The sequence below is a fragment of the Amia ocellicauda genome, chromosome 13, assembly GCF_036373705.1.
Source record: "Amia ocellicauda isolate fAmiCal2 chromosome 13, fAmiCal2.hap1, whole genome shotgun sequence".
In the NCBI taxonomy this organism is placed as follows: Eukaryota; Metazoa; Chordata; class Actinopteri; order Amiiformes; family Amiidae; genus Amia; species Amia ocellicauda.
Genome location: NC_089862.1, coordinates 12,311,917 through 12,334,303, shown reverse-complemented (window position 1 = coordinate 12,334,303; position 22,387 = coordinate 12,311,917). Strand labels below are relative to the sequence as shown.

Below are 22,387 nucleotides of genomic sequence, written 5' to 3'. Positions count from 1 at the left end.
TTAGATAAAACATGGGAGTAACCCCTAGACAACACAGATAAAGTATGTCATATTTACAAGTTTGTTATATGAACCTACAGATATGTTTTTTCCCTGTTGTTGAAACTCGTTGTTTTATCGCATATCAAAGCACACTATATGGGAATGTTAGGGATAGAGATGCCAGTAAATGTCATAGCTTGTGGGTATAAAATTTCAAGGAGTGCCTTTTAACCACACCTGAGGTGGGTGTTTTACAAGTCCTGCTCACAGGCGTGTCTGGGTGTGATGGCGTTTCGGTCATGCAATGGATCAGTGCCCTCCGGTTGTTAAGACAAACACAACCACAGTGGGCTAAGGAATGTCCGAGGAATTGAAACCAGAAAAATACTTTTCTCTTTAACGTAAGAATAAAGTATCTGTTTTTGTATTCTTTTACTTGTTATTCCCACTGATACAAAGTTATACACTGAATGTAGTTCGTATTTCTTCACATCGAGACAATGCTACGGTCCACCAAGTCTGTTCAGTTTTAATCACGAATGAATAACTGCAAACCAGACAGTGACAAAATAATGAGAAAACATGCACAGCATAAAAGCACACACAAAATCCCAAATCTAATCTCACCAAATTTAAGTACTTACTGCCAGGTAACTCCTGCTGCTGCAAACAGTTCAGCTTTAATTAAGTTGTTTAAGAACCTAATAACTTTTCTTTGAAACTTATTCCAGACTTTTTGAATGTTTTTACAAGAAAATGCTGCAGATTAAACTCACTTCTCCAGAAGGGTTTGCAGCTTATTGCTATAAACTCTGGCAAATTGGTCAATATCATATGCATATGGGTGGTATTATACCCAGGAACCAGTAATGTAGAAAATCCTTTCATACAGCTCCAAGTATACACATCATAAATTGGTTGTATATTTGGTGTTTTGGCTGGCTAGGAGATCTATTTTATTACCGCACTGTTGAAAAGTAATTAAATATAAAATAATCAAATGTGCTGCAACAGCAAAACCTAAGTTAAGTGTGAAATGTAAAACAAATAATTGTAGATAGAAGTCACAGGAGCTTTGTGGCTCAGCATGTGAACTTTGGGCCCTCACACCAAATGCAACATTGTTTACACTTCATGTTCAGATAAACCTCTCATTGTTCAAAAGATACTACATTGCTAATCCTCAAGAGAATTGGGATAGTTTGTTTTTTAGAGGTATTCATTTACAAACTTCCTTTAAAAAACAAAAAACAATCCTCTGCCACAATGACATGGGATTGCTTCAGCTCAAGAGCACAATTCTTTACCCATATTTATAAAAAATAAAAACTGCAAATCCCTTCACCATCAATGCTATATGTGAACACTTGGGGATGAGCAAACAGGATATTGTAATCTGACCTAAGATTACGCTCAAGGCCTCCTAATCTAAAACTACTACACTGAGCTACTTAGTAGAACAAACACTAACATCACACATTACTCTGTGGTTAGGTACCGTAGTGCGTACGGAATTCATCACCACTAAATTAATGTAAACTCCCCTACACGTGTTGTTATGAACAACCAATAGTATATCTTTGAAAACATTATTAATATTAGTAGTAGTAGTAGTAGTAATAGTTTAAGAAGTATTTGTTATCAATATGATCCAGTTTATATGCAAATTGTCCCCAAAAAGTCACATGTTCAGAGGGGATTCTCTTATTGTGTGCTGATTTTTCTCATCAAATACCAGCCCACCAGCCCTCTGAGCAAAGACGCAGGACAAACTAATTTAAGCATTGTGAGGAAGCATGAATGGACAAATGATTTATCAGTCTGCAATGATATGAGTAATGCATTTAATTTGTTGAGTGCTATAATGTTTTGAATTAATAATTCAGAAAATGTTTATTTTGATCCGCACAAAAGACTGGTGTGACGGATGTGAAATGCTGACATTATTTTGTTTACATAAGACAAACTCAAAATAATGAGTAATGGTCCATAGCCATTTTCATTGTGTTAGTTAAAACTGAAATTGTGATAAATGATTATATTTTGAAGTGAGGTTTAATTTATTAGTAGTAGTAGTAGTAAAGGTAGTAGTTATTTGAAACAACTTTAAACAACTATTATTTTAAATGTAATATTTGAAAAACATGTTTTCTCTCTTTAACTTGTTTTTGCAAGCACATAATACTCAAAGATATTGCTACAATTCAGTTATGGATTGAACCCCAAAACAGCTTTGAAGGAGGTCTCTCCTCAAGCCCTGAATTGACAAGTGATAAACTTGTACTCAGTGTAACCAAGACCTACTCGTTGCTACATATTTCACCTTTTTGTTTTTAGGGGAAACCAGTATTTAAATCACTTAATTTCTGATTTCAGGCAACCTACAAGCCCTTTCTGAAGCAGGTTCTGGAAGAGATTTTCAATCCCGACCGTCCTGAATCACAGGATATTGAGCACATGTCTGCAGGCCTGACTGACTTACTGAAGACAGGATTCAGCATGTTCATGAAGGTGGGTTTTGCATTTGTAGAGCAGACAGTTCCTTCCTGCAGGCTACATATTCATTGTGCACACAAGAGTACTAAGATATGAAGAAATAAATAAAATTGGCTCTGGAAGGACCTTACGTGCACCTTACATCAAAGAAAATGGTGGGATAAATATGGTTTGCTGTTTTTGTCAGCTTCATTTCTGAAATAATGCTATTATGCCCTCTCTGAATGCTGAATGCAATGCCCTTCTGTGGGGTAAAGGTCTAGAGGACCATTTTTCCACACATGCCTTCAAACATTGGTTATTTTGGAAAATGCTTTAACCATTCGTTCCTGCATTTCTTCATATTATAATCAAAGGGATTCAAACACCCACATATGAAATATTATGGAAATATGTCTAATATGCCAGGACTTGGGAGAGAACTTATAGTTCCTCCTAACATACCTCATTTATGTGGATTGTTACATGAAACAATCTTTGGTGTGTTTTCTATTTTTATTATTGCCTGCTATACTGTAGACTTTGGTATTTTATCACTCTGTTGTTTTTCCTTTGATGGTTATAATATTTTTACATTGTAAGCCAGCCCAATCTTACCCAGAAGCAGCTTGAATACATCAAACCTAGCTTTCTGTTATTATTTTAACATCTGCAGAATTCAGAGATCTCAAAATGTTGCATTTACCTAAAAGGCACATGATGTATCCCCACCCTGACATTGTCATGGTTTCATGACATTGTGAGAGTTTGTGAACCCCTCATCCATTTGGTTTTAGCTCTGAGGAGACTGATTGAGTATTCACACTCAGAGAGGATACCTGCTTGTGCTCCTAGACTCAGGTCTTCATTTCCAGGTCAGGGTGTCTGTCCTCTGAACAAGTCTGTGGAATCGTCACAACTCTGAAAGGCAACTAATGTCATGCTTGCTCTGTGGATACATTACTCTTAATCACATTCTTTGCCATTCTCTAAATAATAGTCCATTCTCACTCTGCCTATTCTGTCATTCAAACCCCTTTCACATTCCTGCCATTTGGGAAGGTTGCATTGACATGCTTCTGAAGACTGGGGGTTTCACTCAGCTTATTTTGCCCTTGTTGCTTTATACACAAAGTAAACTGATGAAAAGTATCTTAAGCCTCATCAGTTGGCCTGAAATCCAAAGTCTTATCTGAATACCTCCATGGCAAAAGCTTTTGAAAGGCTTTTTAAACATGCTGGTGAGTCACTAAATTCAGTCCTTTCAAGAATCCAAATGTGGATGTATAATTTTAATATGTGTTGTTGCTGTTTTGTTTTGTTTTGTTTTTGGCTTCCCCTTGGAAATATCGAGGTTAGCTGTCAGCAGACATTCTTTGAGCTGAAGATGCAGAGCAGTGATCTATTCCCGAGCACTTTATCTCCCGCCAGCCCCTGAGCGATAGAAATCTTCCTTTTGTTTACAGCCTGTGGATTGGAGTTAACACTTATCTTTTTAAGGCAAATCTTTTCACGCTCATCTGGTGATGATAGGTTATTTTAAAAAGATTTTTTGAAAGGCACAAATGACTTTTCTTCTTACTTGGATATGGCATTAAAGGCCAAATGGATTATCTGTTGTTAGAAAACGTATCAGCCATGCATGGCTCAGGAAGCCTCTAGAAGTAATCCATTTGCAGAAGCAAAGCCTGAATTTAAAGTGAATTGATACAGCAGAGAACTTCTATTCATTCTCTGTTGATAATCAGTCTATGAATGCAGAGAGGTCTCTATTTGGTATAAGTGTAGCTTCAATGCTTAAAACATAATTTTAGGATAATAATACGACCAGCAAGAAATTGCCTATTAATGAAAATCGTGATATTTTTCTCAGGCTGGTGACTATTATTGTAGTTATGCCTATGGTGAAAGACATGAGTGAACATTTCCATTTCTAAAAATATTAACATATAGTCCTCAACATCAACAGCACAGGTTTGAATATCAGTCCAGTTTATACTATCCTATAAAGACAACAGCCTTTCCTCTAAACCACTCCTTTAATCTTGGCATTGTAAACTAAGCCAGCAACTTGTAATCTGAGGGCTTCATCCCTAAAACATGTCTTGCTAAAGGTGCCAGCCCTTACTTCCACTCAGGGCTTTCAAGCACTGGACCAGCTGTTAACCTTAGGAGAGGCGTTCTGCAATCTCTGCAGAGAAGACAAGTCACCCACCATTTGGCAAACAAAATGGCAAAAGGTGTGTTTATACAGAAGTGGTATTTCTGGAATTTGCTGTTTAAATCGGTAACTCAACTCATGTTAATCACCTCTTAGTGTAAAAGCTGTTTGTTTGTTTATTTGTTTGCAGTTTTGTTGTGACTATGGGATGTCCAACACGTCAGATTTAAGTGCTCAGATTGCCTAAGCGTTGTACCAGACGTGCTGAGCACAAACACTGTTTACAAAAGCTCCCTCACTGCGCATTAGTGGCATTGAAGCAAGACCCCAACCTGAAGTAATACTGAATCACTGAAATCTGCATTCCCCATCCTGACCTCTCTGTTTGCCTTTGTAAAGATACACAGTGGTGCAAATAGAGCAAGATTTACAAGAACGTATCCATTGACCTACCATGGGGAAACAAAAAGTAACCCTGCCTGTGAATGTTTAATAAAAACACTAAGGATCACGGTCCCCGTGTTGCTGCCTGTGAACTGACAGCAGACTCTGCAGAGCCCGTCTCTCCTGATGAGCACATTAATAAACAGCACAGGGCACAATCACTGAGACATAGGGAACTATTCCCCTCACATGTTTTAGACACTGAGTGCACAGTTTGATTTGCAGGCAGCTGGAGCCAGTTATTCAATCTTTTCATGTCAAATACATATATAAATATAGGCCTTCTTTTCCCCACTTCTATGTTCCTGTATGGTTCCTCTGCAATAATCTTCCTTTTCTTTGTGTGTTCCTGGAAAGCTTTTTGTGTGTCTTGTCTAATACCCGCTCTCTAAAAGGTGGCTGAGATACTGTCAAACCAAGCTGACAGTTCAATTAAATGAATAATTATTGATGACAGCACATGCATTTCCTGCACTTTTGTTGATTTATGAATGGAATTTTTTTGATGGATTAATCTCTTAAGCATGAAAGCAAACTTAGAAGTAAAGTATTATATTTGATTGTACTCATTACAGGATTTTTGCATTGTATAAGAGCAGAAGATTAAATCAAATTTTCTCGGGTATGCTAATATCAATTCAAATAACTAAATGTTACAGTTGTGAGATTAACCCGGTAAGTACTGTGATAAGCCATCACAAAAAGCTCATTTGGAATGTTTTGTGCGATGATATCCTTTGTCAGTTGTCAAATGCGAACGCATTGAACGGACTCCTTTGTCCTTTGATGTTTCTAATTTTCTCGGTAATGCGGCATTCCCTCGATCCTCAGCTGTACCCCGGCGGGGACTCTGCGTTCTTTTCTTACTAATCTGATCTTGGAAAAGAAGAAACTCACAGTTAAGCATCTTGAAATAGAGCCTGGTATAGTGCCAAGTAATACATATATAAATAATGATATAGTATAGTTAGGACTGTGTACTTTCAGTGTTTGTCTGTAATGTCTGTCTCTCAGTGAAATCATATATATGTCATCATCACTAGCAGCCTGGATGAAGGCTCCCCAAAATGTTTCCACTCTCTTCGGTCTACAGCTTCTCTTTTCCAAGTCATGCCTGCAAAGTGTGTGATTTCATCTTCTAATCTTCTAAGTGGTCTTCTAGGTTTCTTGGTCTTCTTGATTCCACCTCTTTGGATCCATTCAATACTTTCCTTTGTCCATCTTTGATCTGCTCTTCTTGCAGTGTGTCCAGCGCATCGCCATTTTAACATTTTCAGTCTTTCAATGATGTCACATATTTTGGTTTGTTCTTGAACCCATTCATTTATTTTTCTATCTTGTTATTCCAAACATACATCTTTCCATGCTCTTGTGTGTCGTCCGCAGTTTGTATACCATTTTAGCATTAAGTGACCAGGTTTCAAGTAGGTAGATTTCCTTTCAAAAGTGTGCTGTTTCTCCCAAATGTACTCCATTCCATTTTTACTCTTGTTTGTATATATATATATATATATATATATATATATATATATATATATTGCAGTCAGGTGATCACTCAGCTATCAGAGTAATGAACTAGTTAGTGTGCCCTTGCGTTATTCTTCCAGTGAGAGGAAACTTATAGAGCAAAAACGAAATCTTCCATTCATCATGAGTCTTATGATTGGGTGTGTGAATGCCTGGTGTGTCTGTCTCTTCCCACCTCTGGACCCCAACTGGCTGAAGATGTCTTGGCATATGCCATCGCACTGCACTGACCAAGCACCTGGGCTATTTTTAAGAGGTATCTTCTAAACACAGCATGATCCTCCAACCCCATGCCAAATGTGCAGCACTGAGCATTCTTGTTTGCCCTTATGATGCCTTAGGGTGACAATCCCATTGTCCTGTGAACATCCTCACAACAGGAAAAAAGTATTAAAATACCTAAAATACACCCTCACGTGCAAAACATATGATCCGCATGTGCACACAGATAGATCATTTTGCTGACAGGTGAAAAATGCATCCCTGTGCACAAGATCATGTCACTGTCCAAACAATGACTGAGAGCACCAGTGTGTTATGAATCATGAATTAGCTTAGATATGGAAATAGTATTGTATGAAAGCATTATTTTTGGTTGTCATGTCACAAATTCAGGCTTGTTGGTCTTCAAACTATTTGTTCAAAACAGAGGTGCACAGCTTTCCCATGTCCGCTAGGGAACGAGTGACCTGTGACCAGAGTCAAGGTGGTTTTGCTGCGTGTTGACTTGGGGGAGGGGGGTCACACAAGGTGACAGTGTTACAGCAGCTGTCACCCTCAAACGTGGCCCGTGTGAGCAGGGTTTAGTGTGAAGATAAAGTGTGCATCGCCAACACCCTGGATCACTCCAGTGCAGCTGCTGAACTCATCTAAACAACAATAGTCTTCAAGAGAAGACTTGAAAATCTTTTGTCAGAAAGCAAATTGCAGTTAGGACTTAGGTGATTGTGATATTCCACATCTTGTTAACACAAACAATAAACCACTTTGATATCAGTTTCCTAGAAGTGCTTGTAACAGCAATATTCACGCGTGTCTGTTAATGATGATTAAACCATTCTAAACGCGCTTTGTGCAAACAGGAAGTAAACTGAACACTGATAGATATGTTAACTTACTGTTGATTTGTTTGTAAAACATTGTGAGGTCTATTCAAATTCCTATCTGAACTTGGAGATATTCTTTGCTAATTTTTGCCAAATTACTTATTGTTACTTGTAAGATATCTCTGATCTTTTTTATCTTGAATTACTTATTTTTACTTGTAAGATATTTAAATAAGTGATTGCTTTCCTGTTTTTTCTTTGTTTGTTTGGGATATCATTTGTTTATCTTCAGTTATCTAGATAATTGTCTGTGGTTCACAGTTTACTATTCATTCTAAAATAATCCCCAAACAGTCTCAAACCTGATTGAATCTCTGAGTTATTTAACAATATAAGGAGTAATAGACCGGTTCAATATATATTAAACAATACCAAATACATCTTATGTATGTATGTGTGATTATTATTCTGTTGGGGAGTTACTGGAGGGCTTTTACATCAAAATATATGATTTTGTAACATTTAATCATGTTATTTAGTGAATTTCATAATACTTCTAAAGTAATATTTTAAAAGTCATCACAAATGTGAATTAGCCATATATTGAATGTAAAATGTAATTTCTATGTAAGTTTTGGTCCTGAGTAAGGGTGTCTACTAAGAAATAATTATCAATAATGAACAAGTTCTTATTAAGATTGAGGACTGGAAGAAAATTAAAGTACTGCTCTGATACCGAGTCGAAATTCCCTTATAGTAAACATTATTTTAAGAATGAGATTGAACACACACCCTGTGTTCCTACTCACATGGGATTGCACACTCTTATTCACAACACACGCGTATAAACAGGCCAGACACGTCAGTAGGAAAGGATCGGCATTCAGCTGGCGCTCAGGAGTGTTTTGAGCCACTCAGTGCAAACCATATGGCAGATTTGTTCATAACAGTGGACAAGAGCCATAGATTTCCTGGCTGGGTTCCACCTCTTTAAGAATAATGTGCCTGTGAGAGCCTGTCTTTTGCACTCCTCCTCACATTACATTTTTCCATTTGCTGTAATTTGTGCAATAGATCTAGATTCACTAAATGTGAAACCGTTCTCATTAAGCCTTTGCTACCGAGGGGCATTTAAGTAACAAATTAGATGATCAGCACAAAGCCTCTTGGTTATTTCTGAGGTACAAGCAGGAGGTCGGTGTGTTCTGTCGGGAAAGAAGTAGCAATGTGCAAGGGTATTATTTGTCCAGTAGATTTTGTAGCATACAATCTGTAGATTAGGGGAGAAGTAAATTATATATAATGTCACATAGCAAGTTTTCTAGATGAACATATAACTGTCATGTTCATATACACTATGGTGAATAATCAAACCGTTTTGGGAATTGCAGACTTTACTCTTTAACTTTGAGTTTTAGAATAACAGAGAAAGTTAATCAGTTAATCAGTTAATTAGCTACTGCATCTTATTGCTGTAAACTGTAACTATCATTCCAGACAGTCCTACACAGGTTCGTATGTGTAGCACTGTCTACACAGAGGAGCTTTTCCAGGTCTACAGGGACACACAGACCCGGGGACACAAATGGAAATTGGGCTTCAAGGCATTCAAGACAGAAAACAGGGGACACTTCTTCACACAGAGAGGCGTCACAATCTGAACAAACTCCCCAGCGATGTGATTGAAGCCGACAATTTGGGAAGATTCAAAAATAGATTGGATAGGATCCTTGGATCACTTAGTTATTAATGGACACCAAACGTGCACGATGGGGCAAATGGCCTCCTCTCATTTGTAAACTTTCTTATATGTAAATGTAAATTGACACATTGATTGCCTGACCTGAGATTTTTTTTTATTGTTGCTCTGTTTTTCTCTGCCCGATCCCCAAAGAAAATGTTATGTTTTGTAAGTGACCAATTTGTATTTCAGCAAGAAAGAGCCATGCATCTTATTATTTCATAAAATTAAGTAAAGAAAAAAAGAAGAATGAAAAAGAGTTAACATACAGGGCCCACCCAAGCTTTCACAGAGGCCTTCCTGACATGGTCTTTAGGCCCTTTATTTAGGACTGGGCTACAAAACACAGCTCATAAAAGCAGGTATTAGAACAAACTATTCTCTTTTTTTCTTCTGCCAGGTGCTAGAAAGCATTCATCAGACAAAAAACTGAACACCTTTCTTCTTCTTTTTCTTTGATTAAGTGACTGTCTGCCTTTGTCTCCCATTGTCTCTCCTCATAGGTGAGCCGTCCCCACCCGAGTGACCACCCCCAGCTCATCCTGTTTGTGGTTGGAGGAGTCACCCCTTCTGAAGTACGGATGGTTAAAGAGCTGGTTTCCTCACACAAGCCCAGCATGCAGGTAACTCCAGTGTCTGATGCTATCAAATGACGCTGACCTCAGTCAACCTATCCTATCCTGGAAGTTAAATCTCATGAAAGACCCCCTGCAACCCCCCCCCCCAAAAAAGTCTCCTTCAAATACTTTACCAAATGGTTTAAGGTGCTATTAAGGGTGGTAGTCTATTTGTAGAAGTATTTAATTTAATAATAACCTGAAATACCCCTTTGTGTGTAAAGTTGTGTTTCTCCTATTACTTGAAACATCATTTTTTATTGTTGTTTTCTGGCAATAACATGGCATAATCCGAATTATAATCTGACATCATAGAGAATGTGTTTGATGAAAAACTAGGTCAGTTATATAACACAAAACCACAAAGAATCAGGGTGTTGCTCTGAAACATCCCTGCGTTTCGCACAGGTTGAATTACCTGAGTCTGTGTAAACAACTCCTGCTATTTAGTCGACAGCTTGCTTGGCACACACCAGCCTGTAGTCTGCATATGAAAAGAGTAAATGTTTAAAACAATCATCTCTTTGCTTCCATAGCCAGTGTTATGTTAAATTATAGGCTTTGTCTATTCAACTGCATTGACAGAAATCCAAACAGACCTAAATGAAAAATGTAACAAATGGGGGGTGAAGACTTTTATGAGATTCAGATCATTGTAGAAATGTAAAGTGAGCCAAGTAGATTTTGGTGATTTTGTCTCACTTTGAGCATTCTCCTCTGCCATGGGAACAACCTCTACTCAACAAGTTTAATTAGAAGTCAACATCGACAGCTCCCATCTTCTTCCTTCCTTCTCAGTACCCCTAAATACAATACTAATATTTGATGTGTGGAGTTTTTGTTTAGGGCTTTGGGTTCCCGTGTGGAGGGTTGTGTGTTCATTTTCAGGTGGGGGACACTGCTGCAGTAATCATTCTGGATAATAAACACATTTCTGTCATTTGATTGTATGCTGTCAGTTAACCAGTGTAAAGGGAATAATATTCAAGGACAAGTGGTATTTTACAGTAACAGACAATCTATCCAATTCCTATGCGCTCCTACAAACACTCTTGAAGGGATTAAAAGTGAGCACATATCTTGAATGAACTGATGGTTTCTCAATTTCTTTTGCAATTAAATCTTCTACCAGTAGTTTCCTTGGAAATATCATAGTAATGTGCCTAACAGACCTTGTATTTATTCAGCAGAACTAATTAAACTGCTCAAGCCTTTCCCTTGATCCAGATAAAAAATGGTTGATTTCCATAATGCTTTGTAAAAACCAGACTGAAGCAGCTCCTCAGAGAAATAATAAAAGTCTAGCTTTATATGTCTATTTAGATTTAGAATGTGTGTCACTGGTCTTTAAAGGATAATGCACAGAGTCAGGCTGTGGAATAAGACAAAAATATGAGCCCATTCAGTCCAATCAAACCCTGGGGTTAAATTTCATTTGTGTTTGTTCGTTAGTAGATCCTGGCTATTCCTTTCATGAGACTACTACCGTCGCCAGCTAGATCAAAGATATCCTGAGACAGAAAGTATAACAGTAATTTAAAATGAGGTAAAGCTCACAATTATTCCTGTCAGAACAAATGGAAACTTTCTAATTTACATATGCTGGGGGAATTTCCCTTTCAAAGGTATAAGTGTATATAGTATTGTCAATTTATTCCACATTTTTATTTCTTTATTAATTCAAGGGGATCCATCAGAGATTAACTATTGAGAATTTTGCTTTCTCTGAGACTGCGGAAGTTTAAATGAAGAAATAATAATCCCTGGTCCTCAAGTGGGATTTATTGTACGTCAAAAACAACTCCCTGAAGCTTCACAACTTCATCATGCAGCTTCTGATGCATTGTTCATGATGACAAATTATGTATTGGCAAGAGAGATTGAATTAACCTCTCAATTGAGATAGCTTCTTCTGGGCGAATTCCAGGAACAATAGGATGGCAAATGTGGCTGCATGAGTCAGGAACTGCAGACTCCAGTATGCAGCCCTGTGTGTCAAGCAGCTTTCCTTTGCAATGAAACCGCAAGAGAGCACAGCCTTTTTGATTTAAGGGTTGGAAATGTGCATCTTGGGTTTTTGTTGTCTCTCTCTCTCTGTCTCCAGTTTTTACTAACTGAGCCGAAAATCCCAGCAGCCCACATCTAAATCGAAACTCCCACTGTTGGTCTCACAAAACATTCCCTGATCGCTGCTCTGCAAAGCTTATCTGCTCTTCCAATAGGGACAAACCCTCCTCCAAAGAGAATGAGTGAGCCATAGCCATAGCAATAGAATGTGTGTGGGTTGCTCTTCTCTTTCTTTTTTATGCTGAAAGCACAAAAACTTTTTTTTTCCCAGGCCACAGGTTTTGTTTGCCCATTGCAAGATGTTCACTTATTGACCACACCAAAAATTATTACTTGGCATAGTTTCATGTTTATTTTCAATGACTTTAGAAACCACATAAATACCCTGATCTGGGGACTGGATTTAGGTACAGTCTTCTATGATAAGCTCTTCCTTATTAGAAAATTGTTTTGTGGTGCCACTTTTCGGTTATTTGGTACACACTAATTGCTCCAATGTGGGCAACAGAAAATTTCGATTAAGGTCTGTATACTGACAATTGAACTGCCACTCTGATTCTTAACTGAAAATCTGTTTTTGGAAATTCACATAAAGACATGGAAAATATATATATTCTAAGAACTCATTGCAGAGGTGTTTACAGATATAATAATTATGTAATGATCCTTGCAAACATTAGACCAGTTCTGATTGTTTATACTATGTTACATGTATGTATTGTTTTAACCCAACTTGTATTGCATCTGCAAAACTGCATAGATAGAGCAGATCTTTTTTTTTTTTTAAAGACTTTATATTCTGCTATTGTTTTTGTAATAATGGATTTACCAGAATATCCCTATAGTCTAGGAAGTCAAAGGCATACAGGGAGCAGCTAGGGAGCCCCAAGGAAGATCTTCTGAAACGGAAACAATGCACCTAATGCAAAACCCATCTCATGGAGATAACGTTTCAAATCATTGTATTAGACACAATATCAGCAGTTATGAATAGCAGATTTACTGAAGAACAATGTGGACTTTTATAAACGGTCTTTTATGAGCTGCCTCAGTATGGGCTCTAGTGTCGTGTAAAATTAAATAAACAGTAAAGATGATAAAACAAGTCCATATCTGTTAAGTCTGACTGCCATGACATACAGCCTTGGGGATGCCTCACCTACTCCTGACTCAATACAGAGATATTATTTTAGCTGTCGTGGAATTTCCCAGTGAAGCCAGGCGATCTCTGATTCCCAATAAGCTGTTATGGGTATCCAAAGAGTAAATTATCTCTCCAGACTTATGTGTGTAAGGCAGGGTATCAAAAGGATTTGTTTTTTGGGGAGAACATTGCCATGCCACCTGGGAAGCAGTTCTTCACCCTACACTAACAGCTGTTAAAACTGAAATCTTACCTGAGGCATTTGAACCACTGTGCTAGTGTTTTAAAGCAGTCATAAAGCAGCCCGCCAGAGGTTGTGTAAAGGTTGCACCTGGCGTCAATATGTGGCACACGCTGGAAGAGCTCCTAGTTATTGGAGGTCATGTCCAGGCGAGGATCTCTTGCACCCTGATCTCAGGTAACTATAAAACTGCCAGCTCAATTCACATTAATTTACCTACAGCCTCCACCTGCCTTGTCTGTCAAATGCATGTTTGCTTTGGGGAATCCTATTTGTACTTAATTGTATATTATTAGGAGACTAATGTTTGCACAAACTGTCTTAAATAATTCATGTGTAATTAGTTTGTTAAATGCTGTTTGGACACTCTCCAGGACAGAGGAGTAAACCAACAGCAGTCTGTGTGTGTTTTTGTGTTTCTCCAAAAAACAATGTAGAGGGACTACAAAGAGAGGAAGTTACATAGTGCGGTATACGAAGAGAAAAAATATCTTTGTCTTCAAATGGTACTATAGAATTATGGGGTAGTAGCAAGCTGTTGAATCCCTGGCCATTTTTAAGCCCTCCCTAGCCCAGTTAGATGAAGCCTTATGGGGAATCATGGTCACAGCTGTCTAATACACAGAGCCCAGATTAAAACCCTTAATCAATAGCCCTGAGGTGCAACACACTCTCCAAGCTGAGGCCTCTTCAGTTACCCCACCCAGGACCCCCTGTGAATATGGTGTTCTTATCTTAACCAGTAGAAATGCCATTGACTGTGGCTGGGCGTGTCACATGTGCAATCTCCTGGAGTTCTTCTTCCACTTCACTTCAGAAGTGGCATAAAAGCACAGAAGCCTTAAGACAACATCATATTAATATTAAGTTGTTACCGGTATGTAAAGTTGGCAATCTTGCTTCTCTTTGTTTATTAAAAATAACAGTGACTAATGAATAAGATTGTCTTTTGGCAAGGTCTCTTCTGTGCCTAGTGCATATACCAAGTCCATTTGTTATTTGAATAATACATAAAAATACAAATATTCAAACTGTGCCAAAGACTGTGGGGAAGGAGAGGCAGCATTGTTGATAAGCTGCAAATGATCACTTCTAACACCCGAGGTCTTGCTTTGGCTGAAAGAGCTGCCTTGTTTACTGAACATGTTTTTCATTTTCTCCTGCTTCTGAAAAATGCTAAATACTCATTAATGGGGTAGGGATTCCTCTGAATATGATCCCTAGATTTAGTCTTCAAACAAATAACAATTGTAGTTGGGAAATGACAAATATCTTTCATTGCAGAAAGGCTAGTCCATTGCCATTCATTAGTCGTGTCTATAATAATTATGCAGAAATATAGCCTTTTGTGTTTGGTCTGTTATTATAAACACGGGGGCTGCTTACAGGTAATACTGCAGCACTCCATACAGAAATCCCCACTTTCTTTACTGTGTGTGTATATCTACTGAATTACATGTTGTCTGTTGTAATTCCCATCACAAGAAATCAACTGTATACTGTGCCCTCCCTGACAATTGCAATAAAACGTCTGCCTTTATGTAAATCTTTTTAGGATTGTTTAGTATGCATTCATGTAATTTTTTTCAAGATTAATGTTTTTCTTCACCTTAAAATAAGGTTTGACCTTTTCAGGCACAGGTCTATAGTTCAAACACCATGATAAAAACTCATGAGCCACTATGGAATGAGCTGAAATGTGTTGTGGTTGTGGTTATGGTTACTTTGTGCTGGTCTTTACAATTGCAAATACCTAACTCAGTGATTTCCCTCCATTAGCTTATCTCTCGTTTTAAGCAGTAGGTTTCCATGAATAGAATTATTGATCTCTGCTGGGCTCCTCCCTAAATCATCAATAGTGAACGGTCTCTTTCATTTTCCTTCCCACATGTATTTAAATCACTCACCATTTTCTCCCTTGTTTGTTTTTGTCTTCTCTGTCAGGTAACAGTGTTGTCTTCCAGACTCCTGAAGCCTCGCGATATTCCGGAACTGCTCTTTGCCACCGATCGGCTGCGCCCCGATATAGGCGTGTGAGCGACTCTCGCGCGGAGCAGAGAAGGGACAAGCCAGGCACGGCCAAAACACTATTGCAATGAAAGACGGCCTCTTGTATATTTTGGTTAACTGTGCAAAGAATACAAACTCACTTCTCTTAACAACGGCGATGAAATAATTCCATCAATCGGTTCTTTGATATCCAGGGGCATTCCACAACAGTTTCTCATTATTATTACAGGCTACTTGTCCATTGGGGGGGGGGGGGGGGGTCCTCATTCTGAAGCAGTCTTGTTTGTTTGTTTTGATATAAACCTTAGTTGACTTTGGGTTGTTATTGATGTTTTGGTGCCTTTTGTCCTGCATATTTGAACTAGAGCGGTCGCTTTTCAAGACCTGTTTGCCTCAAGCACTGGTGAATTGGGCATTTCCCATGAAGACCCACATTCTCCGGATGGTTAAGTATTTGAGCCATTAGGTGTTGACAGTGCTTTGGACGTGTTTCTTTCCCTTTGTCAATTAGTTGATATAGTAGCTGTTTACTATCTCCATAGAACAAACTAGAGCACACACAAGGGAGAAGGACTCTCCGGGGTTAGTGTGTGTGACCTACACAGCTAGTGCTTTCAGTGTTTAAGCTCGGTCTCAGATAAGCGTCTTTGCTGCCCGACACGTCTTTTGCACAACTGTACTAATTACACCCAGCTTTGAACCTCCCTGAGAAAACACGTCCTCCCATCTCTTAACAAAATGACATCTGCCATGATTTCCGTAACACAAGCAAACAGGATCTCTTGAGAGTTTGCTTTCAGGTACCGCCAGGATCACTAAGAAACGATCAGTTAGTAGCGAGGAAAAAAGTGTCAATTGGAGAATCTGAAGGGGTGCAACTAAGGAAGGGAGGATTTCATATGTATGTAACCAGGACTGCAGAGCAATTCTTTTTTAGTTGGGATTGTTTCACCAAATTAGCTTTTATGACTAGCAACGTGCTGAAGTCTAGCTGTTTGCGAGGGAAGATTGTGTAATGGCGTTTAAGTAGGTTTTTGACTTTAGCAACTGTGTGAGCATTTCTTGTTTGTTTTTGCTTTTGATAGAGATTAGGTCAACTTTTGATCTATCCTACTCAGAGAGATTATTCATAAGGTATAAAATGTTCTTAAAACATAGCATAAACAACATCATAATTACCAGATATGCACACCTACATACATCATTGAAAAACGTATTATTCCCCCTCAGGTTCAGAGGTTAAAAAGACCCATCTGTGCTTTTTTCCAGAAAAGAAATAAACAGATAAATGGTCTTAATTCAGTCTCTTCCAAAATAGTTTAAAGTAGGTCAATGACACTGTTATCTGTAATTCAGTGTTGTATCAGGTAGCCTGTTCTATGCATTGCTGTCTAAACACTGCTCCATGGTCACTGTTAATTAATGGTGCAGCAGTATTCGCAGGTCATTTGTATCTCTTTACCATGGTCTGTGAACCTTTGACACCTTTGGCCCTCACCCATAGTATTAAACTGTCAGTCACTTAAAGCAGGGATTATTCTATCCTACAAACAAAGCATTCATTTTAACAGACTGATGCCCTCTGTATTCGCCAAATGAAAGGATCCCTATTCTTTTCAATTAAACTTCTGCTTTTCAAGAATATGGGCGCTGCAGGACAATCCCACTACTTACTTACAAATACTCAAATACTGCTTAAGCTGTCCATCGGTGAATCTTCATTCCATTTCTCGGTTACTCCCTTTTTGATTCTCCGTGGAATTTGTTTTGATCATTATCAATTAATAATTATTCACTGTTAAAGTTAGGGGTAAAATAATAGTATTTTTCAAGTAAAATAAAATCACAAACCTGTGTCCTAAGGTTTAAATGAAAGACACGGTAAAGCTGAATGTAACCATTCAATGTCATTTGCATCACCGGCTTTTTGTTATGACCACAGAGACTGGGTAGTTGGAGAAACCAGAAGAGAACAAATATCTAATGGTATGCTTCCTCTGTGCTAAAAAAAAAAAAAAATCTGAAAAGGCTCCTCTTCTGCTTTATGTACTGTGGAGTTTCGATTCTGACAGTTGCGGCTTAATGAGCACTTTTAATGCATTACTGGTAATTGTCATGTCAAGCCTTTTTGCTTTCAGGACTGAGGAATGTGGAACTGACTGTATACTTTTAACTTGTCAGGGTTTTAATGTTCACACTCTCCATGGCTCGGTTTTCAAAGTCACTTGAGCCTAAATTATGAACGAGCTCCCTGCAAGAACATTCCAAAAAAACACATACAAAGAAACTGAATGTCAGCTTTCTTTTTTGGTACCTTTGAACGGCTTAGAAATAGAAATTGCACAAAGGAGGTTAGCTCACTGTATGCTGAACAGAAATAATTCAAGTAGATGGGGAGGGGTGTTTGGGAAAAACAATAGCCATAGTTTTCAGTACTCCAACGCAAAAACATTTATATAAGAAAGTCTGTCAGATGACAAAGAGTTGGTTTGTCAAATAAATTAATTACAAAACTGGATGTTTCGGGAGTGTGTTGAAGCTAAACATTCTGCTCTATCAATCAGTTCTAATTTTAAATAGTCTATAAAGGCACACAATCACAGAACATCTCAGTTCAGATGTGCAATACAGGCTAGCAAAGCAACATTTTGAAGGTTACGAAGAAACATTCGGCCAGATGACGTTCAAGGCAGCTCGATCAGTTAAATAAAAAGGCACATGCTTATGATGCATGCATGGCTACAGTGGTGAGCCTTAAGGGGCTGTTCTACTAAAGGAGTCACCACATAACATCACTGCTAATGAGAGTGTGTGCAGGAACATTTTCTGCAAGATAAGGACAGAATGCATCGGTCTGGGCTGTGTATCTATTATGCTTATAACTCGGGAACAAGAGGACACTGCAGTAATAAGTATCTCAAAATAAACAGACCACGTTTCTGGCCCATCAAGGAGCTTATATCTTCAGGTCCCCGTTAGACTGGAGTAATAAAATAGTGTGAAGTGTTATTCCAAGAGAACTATGAAATCAAGTACATAAGATTAAGAAATCCCAAACCAGTCAAATTTGTTCAAAATTTTATTTTGAAACACAGATGGGAGGAAAAAAAACTTGAGGAATCAATTGGGATATTACATAATTTACAATCACCTAGCGAAGCACTCATGGCTTCATTAAAGTGCATTTCTAAGAGTTGTGAGCCCTATTTTTGTGGTGAACATTAACCCACAGAACACATGACACATATGCAACCCACACATACCTTTCCACTGACATGCAATACAAGGTCAATTGACAATGAGGTTTAAGGAAGAAGCATTTTGTTGGTTACAATGCATGAAAATAGTCACAGGCAGAACAAGAGCTTTAAATTCATCCAAGGACAGAAAAGTGAGCAGAAACAAAAGCTCATAGCGGTGACTCAACTGCTTCCATTGCTACAATACCAATTAAATGGGAGCATTGAAGGTCGGCTTAAAGACAGCATAAAAGTGTCCATGGTGTCCTCCAAAGCTAGCATTGCCCAGCGAAAAGTCTTTTTACATTTTAGCTGAATGGCAGTTTCACTCGGCCTCAGCCTTGCGAGTTTAAAAGTCATTTTTAATTAACTTAAGGCAGGTGTTACAGCCCTCACCAATAAGTACCCTTACTGTTGTCTAATTAGACTTCAGCACAGAATTGTAGAGACGTACAAATCAATACGGCCAATGAATGCCTGCCTGCCCCTCCCTCAGTTTTCACTGCGCACTGTTCCCACCGAGGTCAAGAGTCACGTGCTCCGTCACCTTCTCATAATGTGGGATCAAAGGCTGCCAGAGCACTCTTTAAGACTGCGCTGCGGTTTCTCTGTGGAGCGTGCAACTCATTCTCCTTTGTCTCCGCTGCTCCAGCCCCACTAGTACATTACACATCAAAGAAGAAACTGGGGAGTTTCACTGAGTGTATTCTCTCTGCCCATACCATAAGCCCTTTGTGTGTCACTTCAAACTGAGGTCACAGTCCTCACTTTGGCAGACAAGGCCTGTTTGAACCTCCTCTTCAGGTCTTGCATGTTGGGAGACTTGGGCCTGGGAATGAGCGAGGACTTCCTCTTCTCCGTGTTAGTCGGCGGCTGCTGCTGCTTGCTCAGCTCTTTGCACAGCACGTGGAAGGCGTTGTAAACGTCATTATAGTTCTCGCTGGCCGACACTTCGTAGAAGGTGCAGTCCAGCATGTTGGCGAGCTTCAGGCCGTGCTGCTGCTCCACCTGCTTCACGTGCAGGAGGTCGGCCTTGTTGGCCACGAGGATGACAGGGACTCGGTTGTCAGGGTGGGAGCGGCGCACCTGTTGGTGGAGCTGGCTGATTATTTCAAAGCTTTTGCAGTCTGTGATGGAGTAGACCAGCACCACGGCGTCCGCCCACTGGATGGACCTGCTCACCTGGTCACTGCAGTTGAAGCCGTGCCCTGTGATCTGATGAGGAAAACAAGAGTGTTAAAACAAACTGGCACTGTCCAAACAAGACGAGACTAACATTTACTGTATTTTTTTGGTGCATTTCTGTGTATGGGAGCTTGCCAGCGACTTGGGGTTGTTGCATTAAATATTTAAAGATTAACTTGCTGCAAGAAATCAATTCTCCAACTTCATTGCCTTTAAATATAATATACAGAAAATAGCACAAAATGAGCTTAATTCCTTTGACTAGTATTAGCATGCCTGGTAAACCCATCCCAGTTCAAATTGTCACAATAATATCCAATGTAATCCAAATGGATGAAGAAAAAAAAAAAAAAAAAAAAAAAAGCAACCTTGCAAGAAGAGGATTGAAGCGACAGAAGGGGTATCGTGTGCTTCAGACTCAGACATGCATTACACAGGATGGGAAATTAACTGGCTAGACAGGCAGACTCTCTCTTTAACCAAGTTAGGGGGGAGAAGAGGGCGAAAAAAGTGGTTTGGATCACTGCCCAGAGCAGGAAATGGAGGTCTGAGGCTGGCTTCTCAATATGTAACTATCTTTGTACAAAGAGGAGGCAGTGATTTTGTAAAGCAAAGATTTAAAAGTAGAGACGGGAGAAACTGCAATGTCCATTTGAATTAAGATCATGGCATTGCATTAACTCAAGAAATTAAAATCCTGCATCTTTGAAAACTACGATTTTCTTGCAAAATCTTTAGATCATTGGGATTTAACAGAAAATGGACCTTATTTGAAGCGCTATCTACTCTCGCTAGTTTGTGCACAATGGTCAGGCTCAGTATGTGCCCAGCACTGCCTACAGGCCAATTACCCCAAGTGTTAAAATACAACAGCCGTTCACAAAAGGGATGGTATGTGGCTATTCAAGCAGCTGGCATGACCAGTCACTTTCCAAGTCAGCAGTATTTACACTGATCTGCTTTAGTGGGTGGATATTTCTTGGTCATCTGAGAGTAAAAGCACCACAAGAGGGGGAAATAAAACCCACCTGAACACCTGGTGTATCCTGGACCTGAATGGCAACTTGTTCTCCATCGACTTGTACTTCTCTGGAGTATAAAGTACCTGTAATTGAATAAAACGCATACATTAAAAACCTATAGATTTAACAGAAAGCGTATGTGAAGTTATTTTGCTTAACTGAAACCTGGAATCAGAAATATGCTCACCAGAGTTTCTCTCGTAGTCTCCAATAAACCGGCGGGTTAGAAATCTCACCACCAGAGCTGCAAGAACAAAATACGGGTTAGAGGATGAGCCTTTGTATTTTACACCACTCTTGGTTGAGGCAGTTGGGAGGAGATCACAGTTTCCATCCCGCACTTTAACTCTTTGGACAGATGCGCTACACGCCAAACTGGAATTTAAGAGAACATTGTACACCAATGAAGAAACACTTGTATCCATTGTCATACTGCAGAGAGCATGCACTACTGACAAAATGACAAGATTTGACTTTCCATGCGTGCAAACGAACCTTGATGGTCGATTTCAAGTGTACATCAATAATAGACACAGACCCTAGTCATTCAACATACCGGTTTTTCCGACTCCGCTCCCACCGATGACGGCGATCTTGATCACCCTGCCGGACGGGCACTCCGACGTGGGGCACTCGGAGATGGTGGACATGTTCTGGATCAGACGCATCTTCCTCGATGTATACAGCCTTTCCAACTCGGAGAAGCGTTGTTCACAGGAGTAGCAGAAAGCCGACAGCGACAAAAGTCCCGTACGTAACAAAAGCCTGTGGAGTCGGATCTCGGACGCGCACTGCTGGGCTCAGGGCTGGATAATCCGGTTGCGGGGCAGAGAGCGGCGCTGCGGGTCTGGCTGGTGCCTACAGGGATCTCTGCCACTTCCAGAACGGGTCTGTGCGCTCAGCGTGTGCCCGTTAGTTTATATAGGGCTCCGGCGCAGCTCTCCGCTGATTGGTCGGCGCCGGTAAGATGCTCTGCTCTGATTGGTCGCCGCCGGTAAGTTGCTCTCATCTGATTGGTCCCTGGTGGGAACAGACTTGAAACGCTGTTGTTTTCGTGTGGAGGTGGAAGCAGCCGAGCCGAGGCGCAGGCGGGCGCAGGCGGGCGCAGGCGGCACACAGCCCGGCTCTGGGGTGAAGGTACGAGCGGCCAAACGGGTCTAGAGACTGGTTTCATTGTAACTCCACTTTACATTTATATATTTTTTATCTTCACATCTGTAACGCTCTCTTTTACGGATAATATGTGGTTTGAATCCACTGTGAGCACAGGACACAGACAGCAAATGCGTTGTTCCAAATCGTTATACTTTCAATGTTTCTTTATTTTATTGTATTTTTTGTCAGTGTGTCCTGAGATCAAATAATACATTTGAAGTTAACACTGCCTTGCAGTAGCACGGTTTTACATCTTGACTGTGAAATAATGTGAAGCCTCCGTGCAATGAGTCTTGAGTCCAAAAATAAAGCTGCGTTTCACTAGGAGACA

The 22,387-nt window shown here is 39.5% G+C and overlaps 2 protein-coding genes across 2 annotated transcripts in view; one reads left to right on the top strand and one right to left on the bottom strand.

The window, feature by feature from the left end:
- The window catches only part of scfd2 (sec1 family domain containing 2), a 153,712-nt gene extending 138,009 nt beyond the window's left edge, over positions 1–15,703 (top strand). The window contains exons 7-9 of the mRNA XM_066719882.1: positions 2,359–2,493; positions 9,880–9,999; positions 15,390–15,703. Of these exons, the coding sequence (XP_066575979.1) occupies positions 2,359–2,493; positions 9,880–9,999; positions 15,390–15,482 (348 nt within the window). The 3' untranslated portion in view covers positions 15,483–15,703. The remainder of the gene's footprint in view (positions 1–2,358; positions 2,494–9,879; positions 10,000–15,389) is intronic.
- A 2,813-nt stretch (positions 15,704–18,516) lies between these two features.
- On the bottom strand, positions 18,517–21,786 carry rasl11b (RAS-like, family 11, member B). Its single transcript, XM_066719883.1, has 4 exons — positions 21,458–21,786; positions 21,089–21,145; positions 20,908–20,984; positions 18,517–19,909 (listed from the first exon to the last, which is right to left on the bottom strand). The coding sequence occupies exons 1-4, from the start codon at positions 21,567–21,569 to the stop codon at positions 19,439–19,441; spliced, it is 717 nt and encodes a 238-aa protein (XP_066575980.1). The 5' UTR covers positions 21,570–21,786; the 3' UTR covers positions 18,517–19,438.
- Between the last annotated feature and the right edge of the window lie 601 nt (positions 21,787–22,387).